Below are 25,533 nucleotides of genomic sequence, written 5' to 3'. Positions count from 1 at the left end.
TGATTTAATCAAGGAATAATGTGGATTTGTTGCCGGTGGCTGCAGGGGAAGGGTTAAGTGATGCCATGTCCTTGGTGGGAGCAGTGGCAGCTGCTGGGACCTGGACAGACACAACCAATGTTGCTGTGACTGCACAGTGTGACCTGGAGGAGAGAAGCTGAGACTCCGGAGCAGAAATCACCCACATGCCAGCACTGGGCAGAGTCCCTCCAGTCACCAGCAGCCCACATGGCAGCAGCTCCCCTTCCTCCTGGCATCTGGTTAACCCCATTTATGCGGGTCAGATTGTTATCTTTAAGGTTCAGCAATAACCTTCATACAGATGGGAAGGGGTTAAGCTTCTTCCTACCCCACTGGTGCAGGTTTGGTGCAGCATGCATGTATTCTGGGGTTCTGGGAGAGCTGGGTGGCTGCAGGCTGCACCCCACCAGCTGCTCCTCCAGACATCACCCACATTTTTAGGCAGCAGAGACAGACAGCAGCAGACTGAGCCACAGGACCAACTGCAATTATTGCTGGATACCTTTGCACTCTGGTAGGACTAGCTCCTCCGGAATCTTCCTGATAAGTTCAGCTCAGCAGCACTGTCTGCAGCCACCCAGGGGCCAGAGCAGAGAACTGCTCTCTCCGCCCACAAACAGTCACGCTGGCTGCCTTCTCTTAACCCCTATGTGTGCCTGCCTGGCTGCACTCACTGAGTGAGAAGATGCTTGTGTCAGAGCTGGCACATAGGGGTTAAGAGAACGCAGCCAGCAGTGACTTTGTGGGCGGAGAGAGCACGTTATCTCCTGCTCTGCTCTCCCAGCTGCTAGTGGGCCCCCCTTTCTTCCCAAGGCCCCGGCATTTGCCCGTTGTGCCGGGTGCTGACGCCGGCCCTGCCTGCAGCATATCTCTTCATTCTGTCCCCTGTATACAGCTTATCTGCAGTATATCGCTCTTCTTGGCCCCTATATATACATCCCCATCCTGCAATATATCTTTCCTTCCTGTCCCCTAAGTCCCATTCTGCAGTATATCACTCCTTTATGTCCCCTCTATATACAACCCCATCCTGCAGTGTATCTCTCTTTTCAGCTCCTTCTATGCAGCTTTTCTGCAGTATATTACTCTTCTTGGCCACTACACAGACAGACCCATCCTGCAGTATATCTTTCCTTTCTGTCCCTTCTATTTACAGACTCCTCCTGCAGTATATCTATTACCGTATGTCTGTTCCCTCAATATGCAGCCCTATATTGCAGTATATCTCTACTTTCTGTCCCCTCTATATACAGCCCATTTTGCAGTACATCTCTTCTTTTTGTTCCCTATAAATAAAGCTCACATTCTGCAGTATGTCGCTCCTCTTAGTTCTTAGCACACACACCGCTGCTTCCAGGTATGGACTTTGCAGAGCAATGTTTGAGGCTCTGCCCCTATCCGTGACATCATTCCACATTATTCCATAGCAGAGCTATGCTGGCAAGATGGCATCTGAGAGATAGATTGCCCTGCGCATGAGTGACCATTAGCTGTAACTACTAAAGGATGGTTCCAATGGTAACTGATGGGTAAATAGCTTCTGGAAACTCGCGCTTAGGGTGGTGATATGTGCAAAATGTGGCAGATTTAAAAATTATTTATATTGGCACAAGTGAAAAAAATGTATGTGTACTTTATTATAATACTATATTGGGATATTGGGAATAAATCTTTAAGCTTTTGTCCCAACACATGCATGTATATAACAATATGGATAATTTATTACATTTAAAAAAAATTACATTAAGTCTGTGTTGTCATTTATAGAGGAAGATATGAGAATTGATGAGAAATTTGTAGAAGCTGGTAAGTGCTTACTATCTGTATGTATCATAAATATTGTGTGTGATGAATAGTTTTACTGTCTACATCTTATCTTTCCAACCAATGATCGCAGACGTGTTCTTTAAAACAAGCTCAGCCGTTCACTAGATGACAGAAGCAGTGAGAAGTGTCACTTATACAGTAGGGAAGGGACTGGATTAGAGCATTGCTTATGTCGCCATAGGAGGGGACTTCTTTGCAATTGTGCAGTCTACAAATAACCAGATCACAGTTTTCGGCAAAAATTACGGAAATGTTTTTTTAATCTCCATAATGAGCTTCCTCAATTTAGGGGTACTGTTTTAAGGATTTCTTCTTTAGTAAAAGATTGGGAGTCACTGGTCTACACGTTAAATGTCATTTTTAGCATGACATCATAATGGATATTGTTACAATTTGTAGTGCTCTATCATTAGCATAGAATAAAAGGAAATCGGTATTTAATAATCTAAATTTAATAATCTAATCTTTATTTCCACTATACACATGCGGTATATTTTAATACGGAATTTGCAAGCCCTGCAAGAGTACATTCACAAATGCCCAACAACACCACATAACAAATCACAGTGAAAATGCATCCTAAATAGCATTGTCATATGAGATCCAAGTAAATTTAATAGCGTGGTGAAAACAAAAAAGGGTCTTGCAGAAAGTTATGGGTGTCACAGAGTTTTTGAGCAAAACACGCAGTTGATTATATGAACACCAAAAACTATGACTTGAAAAAAACTGTGACTTGAAAATTAACTGAAACTCTGAGTAATACAAAGGTAGCAGATTAAATGCTAGAAATCTTGTCTCAACCAAATACAAAAGGCTTGGTTAGAAAGAGTAGGGTAAAACAGTATGAAGGTGATCAATTAAGATGAAGTGGCAGACTTATTAGAGATAAGTTCACTAATTTGCGGAGTACCTAGTTTGAGTTGAATTTCCTGAAATTTGCAGTTTCACGCAAATATGAATATTTTGAGAATCAATTTGCAGCTGGCATAAAAACTTGCCCAACAAGTCCTGCAGCTATGACACAGCATACACCAACGACGGGATGGAAAAGGGAGAGGAAGGCCCTAACAGTAGGAAGCGAGGGATGGGGCACCTCCTGACTCCAACCTGTGTCAGTCCCTAAGCTGCTCCCCTAACGCCCTATGCGGGTCTGTCCCCTCGCCGCCTTCACGTGCCTAGTCCCTAGCTGTCACCTCACTATACCCTGGCTAGTGCACTGGCCGGCAAGGATGCTAGCCTCACCACTGCAGATGGTAAAAGCACAGGGGAAGTGACAAACACGGGACAAAGATAAGTGTATCAATACTCAACAACTGGCTCTGCTGGAAAGCTCCTAGCAGCAGAGGATGTGGCACCAAGAATCCAAACTCCACATTAGCAGCAGCTACACCACTGACACCAGAGAGCTCCTAACTCCAGGCTGGTTTGCAAAGAATTACTCTATTATCGACAGTCAGCTGATGCATCATGTGACTATTGATAAGATGGTAGGAGTTGTCACCACCCACATCAGCTGACCAGCCAAAAAGCAGCTGCCAGCAAGGATACTGACATTAATCCTTGGTGGCCCAAAAGGATAAAAAGCAACATTTGAATGAAAGCAGAACCAGAGCTGTCACAAATCCAAAAATTAATTGTGACATTATGGATTATCATATCTTGGGCAGTGGAGGTCAGTACCTCGGCCATCACAGATCAGTGGTTCTCATTAACCTTTTTCTACGGCAGAGTCGTTTCAAATCTCCAGAGTCACTGGAAGAGTCTCTCTCCTCTATAGAGTGAAAGCTCTTATGGTCAGCAGGGCCCTCTCTCTCTCCTGTAGAGTGTAAGCTCTTATGGTCAGCAGGGCCCTCTCTCTCTCCTGTAGAGTGTAAGCTCTTATGGTCAGCAGGGTCCTCTCTCTCCTGCAGAGTGTAGGATCTTATGGACAGCAGGTCCTCTCTTTCCTGTAGAGTATAGGCTCTTATGGTCAGCAACACCCTCTCTCTCTCCTTTAGAGTATAAGCTCTTACGTTCAGCGGGGTCCTCTCTCTGCTTTAGAGTATAAGCTCTTACGTTCAGCGGGGTCCTCTCTCTCCTGTAGAGTGTAATCTCTTGTGGATAACAGGATTCTCTCTCTCCTGTAGAGTATAGGCTCTTATGGATAGCAGTGTTCTCTCTCTCCTGTACAGTGTAAGCTCTTATGGACAGCAGGGCTCTCTCCTGTAGTGTATAAGTGGGGCGCCTGTCAGGGCCTAGGCGTTACTCAGTACCGGGTCCAGTCATCATTAAAGGGGTGGTCACGGTGGCAACGACCTGGTCCGTGGCCCTGGGCATCCAAATTAAAGGGAAGGTCTATAAAGGGGTTAGTAGAAATAAGAATGTTCATTACGCCACCTGTTGTATTCGGTCAGAGGTGATCAATGGTGCTTAAAGGGGTCTACTGGGGAGATGTTAAGGCAGCAGGGATGATATGGCTTCCCACAGGTGAAGCTGGGTCCCCAGGGCTCCCGGTGTATTTGGCAAAGATGGTGTGGTGCCAGAAATAACCAGAGGACACAAGGTTGCAGTCTCTACCTGTTTACTGGTGATTCACAGGCACAGTTCAGGGTACTGGTAACAAGTGTAGGTGAGGTCCAGTTGGTCTGGGAGCAATTATGGATCCCCCTTCCAGGTGAGGTTGTAAGCCTTCCTTCTTGCGCTGTAGAGCGAGTCCCTTGCTGCCTAAGGCTCAAAACAAGGTCCTCTCTTTCCCTGTCCTAAGACAGTACCCGCATGGTAGGCAACATGAGCCTTTTTACAGTTGTCTCTCAGATGACTCCGGGCTCTATATGTTGCTGTACCTTCGGGTTTGGGAGTGGACAGACAACCTGAAGTCTTTTGCCCTCCGGTTCTGCTATGGGACATAGAGTTCCACACAGCCTCGATCTCCCAGTGCCCGTTTCCTGTGCTCCAGTGTGGAAGGAGCTCAGTCGCAGCTCTCTTCCAGCTCTTTAATACTCCTGTGCTTCTTTCCTCTGGCACGTTCTAAATATGCAATGCTATCTGCTTTTCTTCTCTGGCCTGAAGCTGCAGCACATGTAGCTGCACAGCACTAGCTTTCCTGCTCACTCTCCTCTCTCCTCTCCCAGACTGTCTGCCACAATCTCCCTCCAAAACTGACTAACTCCTCCTCCAAATAAGAATACATACGTATCTAGGGAAGCTCCCCTGAAACCGGGTCTAGAGCTCTCCCTTCTGGCCTGGAATCAGAATATGTTGCATGTAAGTACACCTGTTAAAGAGATCCTCCTCACTTCCGGGCTTGTTATCACCCTCCCCGAAAGGAACGCAACACCACTTTAACAAACGGGTTCCTGGGGAGGTTACATAAGCTCTTGTGGTCATCAGGGCCCTCTCTCTATCCTGTAGAGTATAAGCTCTTATGGTCAGCAGGGCCCACTCTCTCTCCTGTAGAGTTTAAGCTCCTTTGGTCAGCAGGGCCCTATCTCTCACTCCTGTAGAGTATAAGCTCTTATGTCCAGCGTGTAATCTCTTATAGAGTGTGGGTCCTCTCTCCTGTAGAGTGTAGGCTCTTATGGTCAGCGGGGCCCTGTCTCTATCTTGTAGAGCAGTGGTTCTCAACCTTTCTAATGCCGTGACCCCGCAATACAGTTCCTCATGTTGCGGTGACCCCCAACCCAAAAAATAATTTTGGTGGCTACTTTAAAACTGTAATTTTATTAGTTATGATTCGGAATGTAAATATCTGATATGCATTATGTATTGTATTCTCATTGCTACAAATAAAACATAATAAATAATCACAAAAACAATTACCGTATATACTCGAGGAGGCTGCGGCACCGAAGATCAGCTGTCCGGGGGAAGGAGCGGGACGCCGGGAGCAGGTAAGTATGTCATATTTACCTTCCCTCGTTCCACACGCCGGGCGCCGCTCCATCTTCCCGGCGTCTCTCCGCACTGACTGTGCAGGTCAGAGGGCGCGATGACGCATATAGTGTGCGTGCCGCCCTCTGCCTGATCAGTCAGTGCAGAGAGACGCCGGGAAGGTGGCGCCGAGGAGCTGCAAGCAAGAGAGGTGAGTATGTGTTTTTTTATTTTTTTATTGCAGCAGCAGCACAGATTTATGTGGAGCATCTATGGGGCAATGGTGCAGAGCGCTATATGGCTAGATTCTAGATGCTGCTAGCCTTACGGACAGCCATGAATGAGGTCAGCAATGGATGTGGCTGCAGTGTACAGCTGACCGCTGCTCATTGTAACCCATGTGGATGGGGCAGAGATGCCTCATTCATTGTCCAGGGAACTGCTGGAATTAGCGGACTTTCTCCGGGGTCCCACAGCGGATGAGCAGCTCCGATCCACCCATGACAATAAGGATCTCCGCAGTGAGGGGTCATTACCATCTTGGGGAAAGCTCTTAGCCCCCTCATGTGGCTGTGCACCATTGGCCAGGATTGGGGTCCCGGAGGCCTCTCCCCCGGATAATGGCACGGTACGATCTGCCGGTGACTACAGATAACGGCAGCAGCCAGATCACCGGACCCCAGCCCAGCAGCCATGACTTACTGCTGAAGCTTGTGGCCTGTCTGCGCAGCACGTCCTCCGCGTCATCCAGTGCCATCCTTTCGGGCTCTGTGCCGTCTCCCTTCTCCGTGCTTGCGGATTCCTCGCCCGTGTCCTGTATCGGTTGAATCTTTTCTTCCACAGACTGTGGTTCCGATTCCGGGTCCAAGCCCAGCCAACTTCCCAGGCCACGAAACATAGTGGAGTCCGCTTACAGCCCCCCGGTGTTGACACTAGGCAGTTAACGACGAATAACTCCTTGTTGTTACCGTTTACCGTCAAAACTTCCTCGTTTCTACCTTCTACGTCACCAGCACCCTGTCCAACCAATGGCGACAGTCGCTGTCGTCACGTGACACTGTCGGAGCCGTACACAAAACAGCTCTAACCATCCAATCACTGAGCTTTAGCCATGACCACGCCCACACTCCGCCCTCTTACTTGCTGTCCTGTCACATGCGCGTTGCCCTGTGCAGTGAAGTGTTGTGCGCGTGCGCAGAGGTTAATCTGTCAGCCATTGTAACGAGAATCAGAGACTACGGGAGCTGGATGTAACAGGGAAGGTGGATGGGGAGGTGAGAGAGGTGGCGACCCCTGTGTTTTGGTCGTTCGACCCCCCTCGGGGTCGCGACCCCCAGGTTGAGAACCGCTGTTGTAGAGTGTAAGCTCCTATGGTCAGCAGGGCCCTTTCTCTCCTGTAGAATTTAAGCTCTTATGGAGAGCAGGTGCTCTCTCTCCTGTAGAGTGTAAACTCTTATGGTCAGCGACATCCTCTCTCTCTCCAGTATAGTGTAAGTGGATCGCCCCCAGGTGCAGGGCAATGGGGTACTCGGTACCGGGTCCTTCGGTCCCTTCTGTCTGGGGATGTCACGGTGGCCCGACCCGGTCCGTGGCCCTGCTAAGGGATGCCCAATTAAAGGTGTAGTTTGTACGGTGTTTGTGACGCCACCTGTGGTATTCAGTCAGGGTGACCGACGCCGCTTAGGGGTCCACTGGGGTGATGTTATGGCAGCTAGATGGAATACCTTCCCGCAGGTGAAGTATTTCCCCAGGGCTTCCCATTAGTGTAGATATTGATGGTGGGTGATGCGAGATGTGGTGAATAATGAGGACACAGTGGGTGCAGTCTCTTTACCTTTACTGGAGGCTTCAGCATCCACAGTCCGGGGTACCAGGTTACAGGGTCGGCAGAGTCCGGCCGGTCTGATGGCAATTCCAGAGTCCCCTAAGCCAGGTGGAAATCAGTAGCCTTCCCTTTGCGCACAGTAACGTAGTAGGTCCCTACTTGCATTAGCTCCTAATAGGGTCCTCACTCTTGTTACTCTTCTCCTGTCCCCCAGATGGATAGGACAAAACCCGTATGACGTTGGTGGCCTGAGGCTATTTTATAGGGACCCTAGTGTCGCCCCTCCTCCACGTTGCCAACTTGTCTGCTTAGGCTCTTAGGTCGGACAGCCAGCTTGGAACTGACTGCCCTGCCGGTCTCTGAAGTAAAGCATAGAGTCTATTACTCCCTCAGTGCTCCGGCCACCGGTACTGTGCTTCAGGGGGAGGCAGCCTCCTTCTAGCTGGTCTCCCACTGATTTGTTACTCCTGTTGCTACGACTTCGTTTCTCACTAACTACGACACGTTTCCCTTCTTGTCCTTTCCTAAGAGGCTGCCGCAATCAGGTGCAGGCGCAGCTCCTTGTGCCTTCTGTCCTCCTCCTCAGACCATAGTCTGGATCTGACTGGGCCTTGCTCCAGCCAGCTCGGCCTGGAGACCTTTCTCGCTAGTCTCCAACCAGGAACTCCTCTCTCCTCGTTCTGCTCCACTTTCTCACCAACCCACCAGTTTTACCCTAATGTGAGGAGTGGCCTAGTAGATAGAACCCTTAGCTCCCCCTAGTGGACTGGAGTGTGAAATGTGTGTGTGGCTGTGATACCTGGCAGGGTTTAACTCCTTTGGTGCCATCAGACGTAACATCACTCCCCCTGGTGGGAGAGCAACATCACTGCAACAATCAGGACTCTGGGGCGCTGCATAAGCTCTTATGGACAGAAGAGTTCTCTCATTCCTGTAGAGTATAGGTGACGTGACGCCCTCTCTCTCTACTGTAGAGTGTAAGCTCTTATGGTCAGCAGGGTCCTCTGTCTCCTGTACAGTGTAAGTTCTTATGGTCAGCAGGGTCCTCTCTCTCCCCTGTAGAGTGTAAGCTCTTATGGTCAGCAGGGTCCTCTCTCTCTCCTGTATAGTGTAAGCTCTTATGAACAGCAGAGTTCTCTCATTCCTGTAGAGTATAGGTGACGCGACGCCCTCTCTCTCTACTGTAGAGTGTAAGCTCTTATGGTCAGCAGGGTCCTCTGTCTCCTGTACAGTGTAAGTTCTTATGGTCAGCAGGGTCCTCTCTCTCCCCTGTAGAGTGTAAGTTCTTATGGTCAGCAGGGTCCTCTCTCTCCCCTGTAGAGTGTAAGTTCTTATGGTCAGCAGGGTCCTCTCTCTCCCCTGTAGAGTGTAAGCTCTTATGGTAAGCAGGGTCCTCTCTCTCTTCTGTACAGTGTAAGCTCTTATGGTCAGCAGGGTCCTCTCTCTCTTCTATAGAGTGTAAGCTCTTATGGTCAGCAGGGTCCTCTCTCTCTTCTGTAGAGTGTAAGCTCTTATGGTCAGCAGGGTCCTCTCTCTCTTCTGTACAGTGTAAGCTCTTATGGTCAGCAGGGTCCTCTCTCTCTTCTGTACAGTGTAAGCTCTTATGGTCAGCAGGGTCCTCTCTGTCTCCTGTAGAGTGTAAGCTCTTATGGTCAGCAGGGTCCTGTCTGTCTCCTGTAGAGTGTAAGCTCTTATGGACACAATATGAGTATAAATTCTTAGTTGTTTCATATACAATATATCTGAGATTAGTAAAATTAAAACACCAGTGAGAACAAGAGATTATATTTTGGGTGGGGTTACTGGACTAATGGGTTCAAGAAATAAGATAATTACTATTGGAAAACTTCTCTTTGTGACCAGACATATTAATAATTTAAAATTGAGGAGTAGATTAGTTAAATGGTCAAATATGAAAAGTGTATATACATTTAAGGGAAAACGATCTGCAAGTTGTGGGAAATGGTTGGATTACATGGTGGATGGATATTTATAAACATAGCCTTGGAGACTGATAAAGAAGGTTTACAGAATGCAAATTTGCGACATTGTTTGTTTTTACAAGCACCTTGCCATTTTAACCATTTAAGACCTAGTTTTTTTTTTAAGCTTTCACTCTGAAATGTATTTTTTTTTACTAGTGAATTTCTATGTTTCCTTAATTATTTGATAATATAGCATATTTAATAATCCATAATCTGAACTGTCCTATTGCTAGGACATTAAAATAATTTTACTGTAAGGGTGCAGTCAGACGGCTGTATAAATCGGACCGATATCAGAATGCAGTCCACGACTGGCCGGTGGCTATCTTCACCCAACCATGACAGTTTCATGTATTTGTAATGCAGCTGTCACGCTCAGGTCGGGAGAATCACCGGCCAGTCTGTGCATTGCGCTCCGATCTCGATCCGATTTATATGGCTGTCTGACTGCCCCCTTATAATAAAGAAACATAAAAAATAATAAAATTATAAATAATGATTCACTCTATTTTTTCTTTGGCTAGATGAGGAAACATTTGAATCAGGTAAATATACATTTGAGGTTATGTAGTGCTAGAAATCACTTAGTGCTGTACTCACTTCATACAATGAGTCTTGTATTCAGTGTAATAAAAGGTTTGATCACACAACTTATAACAGTCACATGTGTATATTGAATATATTAAATATTGGCTTGAAAATATTAATATATCTTATAACTATTTGGCAATGCAAAGATACAGTGATACAGTATAAAAACGTTGATCTGAGTGTTTCTTCCCATCTGGTAACCAGTATCTGTTGGCATGTTCCCAGCATTATACCGCTCTGTGTATAGCCACGCTCTGATCTGCTGCCCAAAGAACGAAGCCAGCCGTTCTGCACGTAATATCCTTTATAAATGCAGTGCAAATAATCAATAATCATTTTATATTATTTCTCTTCGGCCTTTCATCTCACCAGAGGAATTGAAAGGAGGTAAAGTGAAATCATTATAATTCATGATTATTTTTTAAGAACTGATATATTACCAGGCTAGGTGTAGATTAGGCATTGGGCAGGGGCATTGATCATTGCCATGACCACTTGGCTGGTGGATGTAAACTTCTCTAATGACCGCTGCAGATCGGCCACTTCTATGGTCTGCCATATGTGCCACGCAAGGAAAATAAACTGTGTTCCTTCTCAGCTGCTGAGTCATTAGACACTGTCTGTTTGCTTGGCCGTTAATGTGCAAATATCCTCTTCAGAGAAAGAACTAGAACTCCGGTGCCTCCTGTTGGAGGTAGCAATCCTAAAAGTCAAAAAAAGGCTTTACCGAGCCGTGTCTAATACCAAACCAGACACTCAAGTTGTAGACACGTGTTTGTAGGTGATTGCCCCTCATCAGTTCAAAGCAGGAGATCCGATTTGGCTGGCTGAGAGGCCCCTGACAGAGGGTGTAAGTTTAAGGTACCTGAAGGCGATCATTCCCCGATGTCCTCTACTAGTCATAACGATGGTGGGGAAAGTTCAACTTTGTTACACAGTGACATTATGGATATTCTATGAGGACATTACTGTCATGAGCCTACCCGAGGAAAGGATGCTCCATAAAATAACTGGCTACATAAATGAACCCATTACAGCTGGAGAATTGTCACTAGTCCAAAATGATATTCTGATTACAAAAACACTAATGTATTTTATATTTTCATGTTAGTTTATGTTTCATTTTCTAGTTCGCTTTTCCTGTTTATTTTTCCAGTCGTTCTGTGTTGCCTGTTCTGCACTTTGATTATCTCATTTGTGAACCACGGTCCTAAATGTTCAATGCGCGCACAAAGTTTTCCAATAACGTCTTACAGAACACAGAACTTTGATGTTATGGTAAAGAATGACAGGTTTTATAATAACATCCTCTCTCACACCTTCCTGTTTTTACATGCATGTTAAGGCGAGGAAGACTATGGCAGTGATGGACAGGCATATGTTATTGGTAAGTCTGAGATTTGTTATTGTAGCAAAGGAATGTGGATTAACTATTATACACACAGATCCACGAGAATCCCACATCCTAATAAATATGAAGACTATAATGAAACAAGATTGCAGAAATAAATATTCAACACACATAGGTCGTTAATAAAAGCATTGAAATTCCGATAATGTCCATAAAGCGCTGTGGAATTAATGGCGCCATATAAGTGAGTAAAATAAATAAATAAAAAATTCCATAAAAGAATCCCTCTGTGAGTAGATGTGGTTATTGCCAGTCAGTCTTTTTTTTTTAATAATGTTGCACACATCACAGTATTTGTATGTAGTGTTTTTGTAGGATTTACTATCTCACTTATAGGAAACGTGCCATCAGAGAACGAACAATTGTTTTGTTTAAATTAGGTTTTTGTGTTAAATATATTCCTTTTGTATCAATCTTTATTTTTTAAATTGATAATATTGCAATTTTTACAATGGCCACTTTTGTTGTTTAGACTTATACTTCCTGTCCTTTCCTGCAACACAGTCTTCAAGACAGAAAACATATTCCAAAATATCAAATCCCCTCTAATGTCATCATGGGGGTGCTAAATTTAGCCCAGAACACTCTCAGACAGCAAATCAATACAAATGAACCAAAAGGAGAGTACAATATTCTGAATAAAAATAAGTTTATTATATAGCTACAAATCGATAATGACATATACCAATAAGAACAGTCACATTTAAAGGGAACCTGTCACCCCGTTTTTTCAGATTGAGATATAAATACTGTTAAATAGGGCCTGCGCTGTGCGTTACTATAGTGTATGTAGTGTACCCTGATTCCCCACCTATGCTGAGAAATACATTACCAAAGTCGCCGTTTTCGCCTGTCAATCAGGCTGGTCAGGTCGGATGGGCGTGGTGACATCGCTCCTTTCTTCCCCAGCTTTCCGTTGGTGGCGTAGTGGCGTGGGCATGTCGCAGTGACGAATCCACTGCGCGCACGTGAAGGAGCAGCACACGATCTGCGCTATTACCCCCTGTCATCGGTGGGGGCGGCCATCTTCCTGGGGCCGCGCGTGCGCAGATGGAGTGCTCTGCTGCACGGGGCTTCAGGAAAATGGCCGCAGGATGCCGCACGTGCGCAGAAGAGATCGCGGCGGCCATTTTCCCAAAGCCGAGATGCTAACTCCGTTAGGTAGCTGTAGCAGCTGTCTTCACTAATCGCCTTGCCTGGGTTTGTTATTTAAACCTGCTCTGGGCTTTAGTGCATGCCTGCTGTCAATGTTCTTGGTTGGATTTGATTCTTCCCTTGGATTTCTCATATGGCCAGTCCTTGTCTGCAAAAGATAAGTTTTGCTAGTTTTGTTTGTCCATTTGTTTGGACTCTATTGCTTTGCATTTTGTCTCTTTTGTCCAGCTTGTCACTATGTCTTATTCAGGCTAGCTGGAAGCTCTGGGAAAGCAGATTTGCCCCTCCTTCATTTTTGTAAACTCTGCGTGGATTTTGTAGTTTTTAATACTGACCGCACAGTATCCTTTGCTCTCTGTCTATCTAGTTTAGTTTTGGCCTCCCTTTGCTGAAAACTAATTTCATTTCTGTGTTCGTCATTTCCCTCTCCTTTCACAGTCAATATTTGTGGGGGGCTGTCTTTCCTTTTGGGGGTTTCTCTGAGGCAAGATAGCTTTCTATTTCCTTCTTTAGGGGTAGTTATATCTGAGGCTGTGATGAGGTGTCTAGGGAGTGTCAGGAACATCCCACGGCTATTTCTAGTTGTGTTGTTAGGATTAGGGACTGCGGTCAGTAGAGATACCACCTTCTCAGAGCTCGTTCCATGTTGCGTTTTAGCCACCAGGTCATTTCAGTGTGGCCTCTTAACCACCAGGTCATAACAGTACAGCAGGCCATGAATGAATTGAATGCATCTCAAAAGAAGGAAAAAAGAAGAGTTCTGAACCATTTTTTTTTCTGTGCTCTGTTCTGTCTTCTTTTTCCTCTTGTATCTGGGTGGTGCTGGATATATGCTCTGGTATGGAGGTTCAGGGTTTGTTTTCTCGTGTGGATCAACTTGCTGCAAGAGTCCAGAGTATCCAAGATTATATTGTTCAGACTCCGGCTCTAGAGCCAAGAATTCCTACTCCTGATTTGTTTTTTGGGGACAGATCCAAGTTTTTGAACTTTAAAAATAGCTGCAAATTGTTTTTTTGCTTTGAAACCCCGTTCTTCTGGTGATCCCATTCAGCAAGTGAAAATCATCATATCCTTGCTGCGTGGTGATCCTCAGGACTGGACATTTGCTCTTGAAACAGGGAATCCGGCATTATTGAATGTAGATGCATTTTTTCAAGCGCTCGGATTGTTGTATGACGAACCTAATTCAGTAGAGCATGCTGAGAAAACACTGTTGGCCCTGTGTCAGGGTCAGGAAGCGGCAGAGTTATATTGCCAGAAATTTAGAAAATGGTCTGTGCTCACTAAATGGAATGAAGAGGCGCTGGCTGCTATTTTAGGAAAAGGTCTTTCTGAAACCCTTAAGGATGTTTTGGTGGGCTTTCCTACGCCTACCGGTTTGAGCGAATCTATGTCTCTAGCTATTCAGATTGACTGGCGCTTGCGTGAGCGCAAGGCGGTGCACCATATGGCAGTGTCCTCTGAGCAAAGTCCTGAGCCTATGCAATGTGATAGGATTTTGACTAGAGCAGAAAGGCAGAAATTCAGACGTCAGAATGGCTTGTGTTTTTACTGTGGTGATTCAGCTCATGCTATTTCTGATTGCCCTAAGCGTACTAGGAGGGTCCCTAGGTCTGTTACCATTAGTACTGTGCAGCCTAAATTTCTCTTGTCTGTTACCCTGATTTGCTCATTGTCATCCTTTTCTGTTATGGCATTTGTGGATTCTGGCGCTGCCCTGAACTTAAAGGACTTAGAATTTGCCAAGCGCTGTGGTTTTTCCTTGGAACCTTTGCAGAGTCCTATTCCCTTAAGGGGGATTGATGCTACGCCATTGGCCAAGAATAAACCTCAGTACTGGACACAGTTAACCATGTGCATGGCTCCAGCACATCAGGAAAATATTCGTTTTTTGGTGTTGCATAATTTGCATGATGTTGTTGTGCTGGGTTTTCCATGGTTACAGGTACATAATCCAGTGCTGGATTGGAGATCTAGGTCTGTGACTGGTTGGGGTTGTCAGGGGATACATAGTGATATTCCTTTGATGTCCATTTCCTCGTCCCCTTCTTCTGAAGTTCCTGAGTTTTTGTCGGATTTCCAGGATGTATTTGATGAGCCCAAGTCCAGTTCCCTGCCTCCTCATAGGGACTGCGATTGTGCCATTAATTTGATTCCTGGCTGTAAGTTCCCTAAGGGCTGACTTTTCAATCTGTCTGTGCCAGAGCACGCCGCTATGCGGAGTTATGTAAAGGAGTCCTTGGAGAAAGGGCATATTCGCCCGTCTTCATCACCGTTGGGAGCGGGATTTTTTTTTGTTGCCAAGAAGGATGGCTCCTTGAGACCCTGTATAGATTATCGCCTTCTCAATAAGATCACTGTCAAATTCCAGTATCCGTTACCTTTGCTTTCTGATTTGTTTGCTCGGATTAAGGGTGCTAGTTGGTTTACTAAAATCGACCTCCGAGGGGCGTATAATCTTGTGCGTATTAAACAAGGTGATGAATGGAAAACAGCATTTAATACGCCTGAAGGCGATTTTGAATATCTTGTAATGCCATTCGGGCTCTCTAATGCTCCATCGGTATTTCAGTCCTTTATGCATGATATCTTCCGGAATTATCTGGATAAATTTATGATTGTGTATTTGGATGATATTTTGGTTTTCTCCGATGATTGGGAGTCTCATGTGAAGCAGGTTAGGATGGTGTTTCAGGTCCTTCGTACTAATGCGTTGTTTGTGAAGGGGTCTAAGTGCCTCTTTGGAGTTCAGAGGGTTTCTTTTTTGGGTTTCATTTTTTCTCCCTCGGCTATTGAAATGGACTCTGTTAAAGTCCAGGCCATTCATGATTGGACTCAACCTACATCTGTAAAGAGCCTTCAGAAATTTTTGGGCTTTGCCAATTTTTATCGTCGCTTTATTGCTAATTTTTCTAGTGTGGTGAAGCCTCTGACCGATTTGACGAGGAAGGGCGCTGATTGTTATGAAAGATAATTCAGAACCACAATGGACATAGAGGTCAGCGCACATACAGTGACCTGACAATAACCCAAAAAACGAGAACGAGCTCTGAGACGTGGGAACTCTGTTGACCGCAATCCCTGATCCTAACAAACCACACTAGAGGCAGCCGTGGATTGCGCCTAACGCTGCCTATGCAACTCGGCACGGCCTGAGAAACTAGCTAGTCTGAAGATAGAAAATAAGCCTACCTTGCCTCAGAGAAATACCCCAAAGGAAAAGGCAGCCCCCACATATAATGACTGTGAGTAAAGATGAAGAGACAAACGTAGAGATGAAGTAGATTTAGCAAAGTGAGGCCCAACATTCTGAACAGAGCGAGGATAGGAAAGGTAACTTTGCGGTCAACACAAAACCCTTCAAAAACCACGCAAAGGGGGCAAAAAGACCCTCCGTACCGAACTAACGGCACGGAGGTACACCCTCTGCGTCCCAGAGCTTCCAGCAAGCAGAAAAAAACAAATTGACAAGCTGGACAGAAAAAAAACAGCAAACAAATAGCAAAGAGGAACTTAGCTATGCAGAGCAGCAAGCCACAGGAATGATCCAGGAGGAAACAGGTCCAACACTAGAACATTGACTGGAGGCCAGGATCAAAGCACTGGGTGGAGTTAAATAGGGAAACACCTAACGACCTCACCACTAACCTGAGGAAGGAAACTCAGAAGCCGCAGTACCACTTTCCTCCTCCAACGGAAGCTCACAGAGAGAACCAGCCGAAGTACCACTTGTGACCACAGGAAGGAGCTCTGCCACAGAATTCACAACAGTACCCCCCCCCCTTGAGGAGGGGTCACCGAACCCTCACCAGAGCTCCCAGGACGACCAGGATGAGCCATATGAAAGGCACGAACAAGATCGGGAGCATGGACATCAGAGGCAAAGACCCAGGAATTATCTTCCTGAGCATAACCCTTCCACTTAACCAGATACTGGAGTTTCCGTCTTGAAACACGAGAATCCAAAATCTTCTCCACAATATACTCCAACTCCCCCTCCACAAAAACCGGGGCAGGAGGATCAACAGATGGAACCATAGGTGCCACGTATCTCCGCAACAATGACCTATGGAATACGTTATGGATGGAAAATGAATCTGGAAGGGTCAGACGAAAAGACACAGGATTAAGAACCTCAGAAATCCTATACGGACCAATAAAACGAGGTTTAAACTTAGTAGAGGAAACCTTCATAGGAATATGACGAGAAGATAACCAAACCAAGTCCCCAACCCGAAGTCGGGGACCCACACAGCGTCTGCGATTAGCGAAACGTTGAGCCTTCTCCTGGGACAAAGTCAAATTGTCCACTACATGAGTCCAAATCTGCTGCAACCTGTCCACCACAGTATCCACACCAGGACAGTCCGAAGACTCAACCTGCCCTGAAGAGAAACGAGGATGGAACCCAGAGTTGCAGAAAAACGGTGAAACTAAGGTAGCCGAGCTGGCCCGATTATTAAGGGCGAACTCAGCCAAAGGCAAAAAGGATACCCAGTCATCCTGATCAGCAGAAACAAAGCATCTCAGATATGTTTCCAAGGTCTGATTGGTTCGTTCGGTCTGGCCATTAGTCTGAGGATGGAAAGCCGAGGAAAAAGACAAGTCAATGCCCATCCTACCACAAAAGGCTCGCCAAAACCTCGAAACAAACTGGGAACCTCTGTCAGAAACGATATTCTCTGGAATGCCATGCAAACAAACCACATGCTGGAAAAACAATGGCACCAAATCAGAGGAGGAAGGCAATTTAGACAAGGGTACCAAATGGACCATCTTAGAGAAGCGATCACAGACCACCCAAATGACTGACATCTTTTGAGAGACGGGAAGATCTGAAATAAAATCCATAGAGATATGTGTCCAAGGCCTCTTCGGGACCGGCAAGGGCAAAAGCAACCCACTGGCACGAGAACAGCAGGGCTTAGCCCGAGCACAAATCCCACAGTACTGCACAAAAGTACGCACATCCCGCGACAGAGATGGCCACCAGAAGGATCTAGCCACTAACTCTCTGGTACCAAAGATTCCAGGATGACCAGCCAACACCGAACAATGAACCTCAGAGATAACTTTATTCGTCCACCTATCAGGGACAAACAGTTTCTCCGCTGGGCAACGATCAGGTTTATTATCCTGAAATTTTTGCAGCACCCGCCGCAAATCAGGGGAGATGGCAGACACAATTACTCCCTCTTTGAGGATACCCGCCGACTCAGATACACCCGGAGAGTCGGGCACAAAACTCCTAGACAGAGCATTCGCCTTCACATTTTTAGAGCCCGGAAGGTATGAAATCACAAAGTCAAAACGGGCAAAAAACAACGACCAACGAGCTTGTCTAGGATTCAAGCGCTTGGCGGACTCGAGAAGTCAAGTTCTTATGATCAGTCAAGACCACCACGCGATGCTTAGCTCCCTCAAGCCAATGACGCCATTCCTCGAATGCCCACTTCATGGCCAGCAACTCTCGATTGCCCACATCATAATTACGCTCAGCAGGCGAAAACTTCCTGGAAAAGAAGGCGCATGGTTTCATCACCGAGCAATCAGAACTTCTCTGCGACAAAACAGCCCCTGCTCCAATCTCAGAAGCATCAACCTCGACCTGGAACGGAAGCGAAACATCTGGTTGACACAACACAGGGGCAGAAGAAAAACGACGCTTCAACTCTTGAAAAGCTTCCACCGCAGCAGAAGACCAATTGACCAAATCAGCACCCTTCTTGGTCAAATCGGTCAATGGTTTAGCAATACTAGAAAAATTGCAGATGAAGCGACGATAAAAATTAGCAAAGCCCAGGAACTTTTGCAGACTTTTCAGAGATGTCGGCTGAGTCCAATTATGGATGGCTTGGACCTTAACAGGATCCATCTCGATAGTAGAAGGGGAAAAGATGAACCCCAAAAATGAAACCTTCTGCACACCAAAGAGACACTTTGATCCCTTCACAAACAAAGAATTAGCACGCAGGACCTGAAACACCGTTCTGACCTGCTTCACATGAGACTCCCAATCATCCGAGAAGATCAAAATGTCATCTAAGTACACAATCAGGAATTTATCCAGGTACTCTCGGAAGATGTCATGCATAAAGGACTGAAACACTGATGGAGCATTGGCTAGTCCGAATGGCATTACTAGATACTCAAAATGGCCCTCGGGCGTATTAAATGCAGTTTTCCACTCATCGCCTCGCTTAATACGCACAAGATTATACGCACCACGAAGATCTATCTTAGTGAACCAGCTAGCCCCCTTAATCCGAGCAAACAAATCAGATAACAATGGCAAGGGGTACTGAAATTTAACCGTGATCTTATTTAAAAGGCGGTAATCTATACAAGGTCTCAGTGAACCATCCTTCTTGGCTACAAAAAAGAACCCTGCTCCCAATGGCGACGATGACGGGCGAATATGCCCCTTCTCCAAAGACTCCTTCACATAACTCCGCATAGCCGTGTGCTCTGGCACAGATAAATTAAACAGTCGACCTTTAGGGAATTTACTACCAGGAATCAAATCGATAGCACAATCACAATCCCTATGCGGAGGTAGGGCATCGGACTTGGGCTCATCAAATACATCCCGGTAATCAGACAGGAACTCAGGAACCTCAGAAGGGGTGGATGAAGAAATAGTCAGAAATGGGACATCACCATGTACCCCCTGACAACCCCAGCTGGACACAGACATGGATTTCCAATCTAAAACTGGATTATGGACTTGTAGCCATGGCAACCCCAACACGACCACATCATGCAGATTATGCAACACCAGAAAGCGAATAACCTCCTGATGTGCAGGAGCCATGCACATGGTCAGCTGGGTCCAGTACTGAGGCTTATTCTTGGCCAAAGGCGTAGCATCAATTCCTCTCAATGGAATAGGACACTGCAAGGGCTCCAAGAAAAACCCACAACGCCTAGCATACTCCAAGTCCATCAAATTCAGGGCAGCGCCTGAATCCACAAATGCCATGACAGAATACGATGACAAAGAGCAGATCAAGGTAACAGACAGAAGAAATTTTGACTGTACCATACCAATAGTGGCAGACCTAGCGAACCGCTTAGTGCGCTTAGGACAATCAGAGATAGCATGAGTGGAATCACCACAGTAGAAAAACAGCCCATTCAGACGTCTGTGTTCTTGCCGTTCAACTCTGGTCAAAGTCCTATCGCACTGCATAGGCTCAGGTTTAAGCTCAGGTAATACCGCCAAATAGTGCATAGATTTACGCTCGCGCAAGCGTCGACCGATCTGAATGGCCAAAGACATAGACTCATTCAGACCAGCAGGCATAGGAAATCCCACCATAACATCCTTAAGGGCTTCAGAGAGACCTTTTCTGAAAATAGCTGCGAGCGCACCTTCATTCCACTGAGTGAGTACGGACCACTTTCTAAATTTCTGACAATATACCTCTATTTCATCCTGACCCTGACACAGAGCCAGCAAATTCTTCTCTGCCTGATCCACAGAATTAGGCTCATCGTACAGCAATCCGAGCGCCAGGAAAAATGCATCGACATTACTTAATGCAGGATCCCCTGGCGCAAGGGAAAATGCCCAGTCCTGAGGATCGCCCCGCAAAAAAGAAATAACGATCCTAACTTGTTGAACTGGGTCACCAGAGGAGCGAGGTTTCAAAGCCAGAAATAGTTTACAATTATTTTTGAAACTCAGAAATTTAGTTCTATCTCCAAAAAACAAATCAGGAATAGGAATTCTCTGTTCTAACATAGAATTCTGAACCACAAAGTCTTGAATACTTTGTACTCTTGCCGTGAGCTGATCCACACATGAAGACAGACCTTTAATGTCCATTGCTACACCTGTGTCCTGAACCACCCAAATGTCTAGGGGAAAAAAAAGGCAAAACACAGTGCAAAGGAAAAAAAATGGTCTCAGAACTTCTTTTTTCCCTCTATTGAGAATCATTAGTACATTGGCCTCCAGTACTGTTATGAAAGATAATTCAGAACCACAATGGACATAGAGGTCAGCGCACATACAGTGACCTGGCAATAACCCAAAAAACGAGAACGAGCTCTGAGACTTGGGAACTCTGTTGACCGCAATCCCTGATCCTAACAAACCACACTAGAGGCAGCCGTGGATTGCGCCTAACGCTGCCTATGCAACTCAGCATGGCCTGAGAAACTAGCTAGCCTGAAGATAGAAAATAAGCCTACCTTGCCTCAGAGAAATACCCCAAAGGAAAAGGCAGCCCCCACATATAATGACTGTGAGTAAAGATGAAGAGACAAACGTAGAGATGAAGTAGATTTAGCAAAGTGAGGCCCAACTTTCTGAACAGAGCGAGGATAGGAAAGGTAACTTTGCGGTCAACACAAAACCCTTCAAAAACCACGCAAAGGGGGCAAAAAGACCCTCCGTACCGAACTAACGGCACGGAGGTACACCCTCTGCGTCCCAGAGCTTCCAGCAAGCAGAAAAAAACAAATTGACAAGCTGGACAGAAAAAAACAGCAAACAAATAGCAAAGAGGAACTTAGCTATGCAGAGCAGCAAGCCACAGGAACGATCCAGGAGGAAACAGGTCCAACACTAGAACATTGACTGGAGGCCAGGATCAAAGCACTGGGTGGAGTTAAATAGGGAAACACCTAACGACCTCACCACATAACCTGAGGAAGGAAACTCAGAAGCCGCAGTACCACTTTCCTCCACCAACGGAAGCTCACAGAGAGAACCAGCCGAAGTACCACTTGTGACCACAGGAGGGAGCTCTGCCACAGAATTCACAACAGCTGATGTGGTGAATTGGTCCTCTGCGGCTGTTGAGGCCTTTCAGGAGCTTAAACGTCATTTTACTTCTGCCCCTGTGTTGCGTCAGCCAGATGTTTCTCTCCCTTTTCAGGTTGAGATTGATGCTTCTGAGATTGGGGCAGGGTCCGTTTTGTCTCAGAGAAATTCTGATGGCTCTTTGATGAAACCTTGTGCCTTCTTCTCCAGAAAATTTTCGTCTTCTGAGCGTAATTATGATGTTGGCAATCGGGAGTTGTTGGCTATGAAGTGGGCATTTGAGGAGTGGCGACATTGGCTTGAGGGAGCCAAGCATCGCGTGGTGGTCTTGACTGATCACAAGAATCCGATTTACCTCGAGTCTGCTAAGCGGTTGAATCCTAGACAGGCTCGGTGGTCTTTGTTTTTCTCACGTTTTGATTTTGTGGTCTCGTATATTCCTGGATCTAAGAATGTGAAGGCTGATGCCCTTTCTAGGAGTTTTTTGCCTGATTCTCTGGGAGTTCTTGAGCCGGCTGGGATCCTCAAGGAGGGGGTGATTCTTTATGCCATCTCCCCTAATTTACAGCGGGTACTTCAGGAGTTTCAGGCTGATAAACCTGACCGCTGTCTTGTGGGGAAATTGTTTGTTCCTGATAGATGGACTAGTAGGTTAATTTCTGAGGTTCATTGTTCGGTGTTGGCTGGTCACCCTGGGATTTTCGGTACCAGAGATTTGGTGGCTAGGTCCTTTTGGTGGCCTTCCTTGTCGCGGGATGTGCGTTCGTTTGTGCAGTCTTGTGGGACCTGTGCTCGGGCTAAGCCTTGCTGTTCCCGTGCCAGCGGGTTGCTTTTGCCTTTGCCTATTCCTGAGAGGCCCTGGACGCATATTTCCATGGATTTTATTTCTGATCTTCCTGTTTCTCAGAAGATGTCTGTCATCTGGGTGGTTTGTGACCGGTTTTCTAAGATGGTCCATTTGGTGCCGTTGCCTAAGTTGCCTTCCTCTTCTGATTTGGTTCCATTATTTTTTTCAGCATGTGGTTCGTTTGCATGGTATTCCGGAGAATATTGTGTCTGACAGAGGTTCCCAGTTCGTTTCTAGGTTTTGGCGGTCCTTTTGTGCTAGAATGGGCATTGATTTGTCTTTTTCTTCTGCATTCTATCCTCAGACAAATGGCCAAACGGAGCGAACCAATCAGACCTTGGAAACCTATTTGAGATGCTTCGTGTCTGCTGATCAGGATGATTGGGTTACCTTTTTGCCGTTGGCCGAGTTTGCCCTTAATAATCGGGCTAGTTCGGCTACCTTGGTTTCGCCTTTGGTTTTCATCCTCGTTTTTCTTCAGGGCAGCTTGAGCCTTCTGACTGTCCTAGTGTGGATTCCGTGGTGGACAGGTTGCAGCAAATTTGGACTCGTGGTGGACAATTTGACGTTGTCTCAGGAGAAGGCTCAGCGTTTTGCTAACCGTCGTCGGTGTGTTGGTCCCCGGCTTCGTGTTGGGGATTTGGTCTGGTTGCCTTCTCGTCATGTTCCTATGAAGGTTTCTTCCCCTAAGTTCAAGCCTCGCTTTATTGGGCCTTATAAGATTTCTGAAATTATCAATCCAGTGTCTTTTCGTTTGGTCCTCCCAGCTTCCTTTTCCATTCATAATGTGTTCCATAGATCCTTGTTGTGGAGATATGTGGTACCTATGGTTCCCTCCGTTGATCCTCCTGCTCCGGTGTTGGTTGAGGGGGAATTGGAATATGTGGTAGAGAAGATTTTGGATTCTCGTTTTTCGAGGCGGAAGCTTCAGTATCTGGTCAAGTGGAAGGGTTATGGCCAGGAGGATAATTCTTGGGTTGTTGCGTCCGATGTTCATGCTCCCGATTTGGTTCATGCTTTCCATTTGGCTCGTCCTGATCGGCCTGGGAGCTCTGGTGAGGGTTCGGCGACCCCTCCTCAAGGGGGGGTACTGTTGTGAGTTCCGTTCTGGAGCTCCCTCCTGTGGTTGCTAATGGTATTTTTGCGAGTTCTGCCCTTGGGCTCCCTCTGGTGGTTTCAAGTGGAACTGCTGCTCCGTTAGGTAGCTGTAGCAGCTGTCTTCACTAATCGCCTTGCCTGGGTTTGTTATTTAAACCTGCTCTGGGCTTTAGTCCATGCCTGCTGTCAATGTTCTTGGTTGGATTTGATTCTTCCCTTGGTTTTCTCATATGGCCAGTCCTTGTCTGCAAAAGATAAGTTTTGCTAGTTTTGTTTGTCCATTTGTTTGTATTCTATTGCTTTGCATTTTGTCTCTTTTGTCCAGCTTGTCACTTTGTCTTATTCAGGCTAGCTGGAAGCTCTGGGAAAGCAGATTTGCCCCTCCACACCGTGAGTCGGTGTGGAGTTCATTTTTGTAAACTCTGCGTGGATTTTGTAGTTTTTAATACTGACCGCACAGTATCCTTTGCTCTCTGTCTATCTAGTTTAGTTTTGGCCTCCCTTTGCTGAAAACTAATTTCATTTCTGTGTTCGTCATTTCCCTCTCCTTTCACAGTCAATATTTGTGGGGGGCTGTCTTTCCTTTTGGGGGTTTCTCTGAGGCAAGATAGCTTTCTATTTCCTTCTTTAGGGATAGTTATATCTGAGGCTGTGACGAGGTGTCTAGGGAGTGTCAGGAACATCCCCGGCTATTTCTAGTTGTGTTGTTAGGATTAGGGTAGGGACTGCGGTCAGTAGAGATACCACCTTCTCAGAGCTCGTTCCATGTTGCGTTTTAGCCATCAGGTCATTTCTGTGTGGCCTCTTAACCACCAGGTCATAACAATCCTCCTCATATGGAGGAACTGCCCAGTGGGCACAGCTTGTATCATGGACCTGGAGTGTGCAGAGCTCGCATGCAGCAGTGAATTGACTGCGGTCTCTTTCCTAAAAATGTCTGTCTGCAGTGAACCATTATTTTGTTTTTTAACCAGTATATCCAGAAAAGAAATTTCTTCACGATAGTAAGTATACGTGAGCCTGATGTTGAAGTCATTGCAGTTCAAACCTGACATAAAAGACCTCAGTTCTTCAACAGGACCCTGCCAGATGAACAGGACGTCATCGATATATCGGTACCACCCAAGGATCTGGGAGGCGGCGTGTGCACCATCTGGGAAGATGGTCCTTTCCCAGAACCCTAAAAAAAGGTGACAAAATGTATACCAGATTATCCATTAATGACACCTAAGAAAAGTAAGAACTTGAAAGATCTTCTGGTAAATAGTCATTATATTGCAAAGGCCCCAAGCCTGTTTAATTCTGGCAAACAGAAAAACGGATGCTATCCCTGTGGTGATTGCCTGGGGTGTAGGAACCTGATTAGGACTACCTCTTTCTGTTCTGCCGACGGATTACGTAGTTTTAAAATCTTGGACTACATTTCATGCAGCACTACATACGTGATGTACTGCGCTAAGTGTCCATGTGGCCTGTTGTACGTGGGCCTCACCTCGCGTGAGTTGAGGGTGAGGACACGTGAACATGTCAGGGACATTCTGGCAGCCAAAAATGTTGTGGATGTCAGCGGACTAAAGACCATCCCCCGACATTTTAGTATTTACCACAAATGTAATCCGGTTGGATTCCAGATGTGGGGGATCGACAGAATACGGCTGGGGATCAGAGGAGGGGACCTTAAGAAGACTTTGGCACAGCGGGAATGCCGCTTTGTTACACGTGCTGGGAGCCCTAACTCCAGCGGGTTTAAATGAACACATTAGTTTTGTTCCATTTCTTTAAATTTCCTACCTCTCTGGTTTAATTTTTAATTTTGTCTCATTGTGTCTTTTTATGTTTGTTTTTAGTTATGTATTTATACTTGGAAATTCAACAAAATCTTTGCTTATATATGGGTCCCTGTGTCTGCTTGGAGGACTGGACATAAGAGGAATAATACAATTGTCTATGGATATGAACCTCAGTTGCTACCTGTTATTTGCATCCAAGATTTCGGGGAGACAAACTTCTTCTTCATGGATCACTATGTGTTATTTATGGTTCACTTTGTTAAAAAGACTTTTTAGTCCTATATATTTATATATTATGTGTGATACTTTTATGTCACTCATTGTTAGGTGTAGTTTTTGCACTTTCACTTACTAATAT

The 25,533-nt window shown here is 45.9% G+C and overlaps 1 protein-coding gene across 1 annotated transcript in view; it reads left to right on the top strand.

Annotated features, from left to right (window-relative positions):
- The window catches only part of MPP4 (MAGUK p55 scaffold protein 4), a 149,578-nt gene that overhangs the window by 81,194 nt on the left and 42,851 nt on the right, over positions 1-25,533 (top strand). The window contains exons 12-15 of the mRNA XM_069733562.1: positions 1,770-1,827; positions 10,035-10,055; positions 10,474-10,493; positions 11,452-11,488. Of these exons, the coding sequence (XP_069589663.1) occupies positions 1,770-1,827; positions 10,035-10,055; positions 10,474-10,493; positions 11,452-11,488 (136 nt within the window). The remainder of the gene's footprint in view (positions 1-1,769; positions 1,828-10,034; positions 10,056-10,473; positions 10,494-11,451; positions 11,489-25,533) is intronic.

Source organism: Ranitomeya imitator, chromosome 7 (assembly GCF_032444005.1).
Source record: "Ranitomeya imitator isolate aRanImi1 chromosome 7, aRanImi1.pri, whole genome shotgun sequence".
Taxonomy (NCBI): domain Eukaryota; kingdom Metazoa; phylum Chordata; class Amphibia; order Anura; family Dendrobatidae; genus Ranitomeya; species Ranitomeya imitator.
Note: the sequence above shows the minus strand (reverse complement) of the source record. Positions and strands in the feature narration are given on the sequence as shown.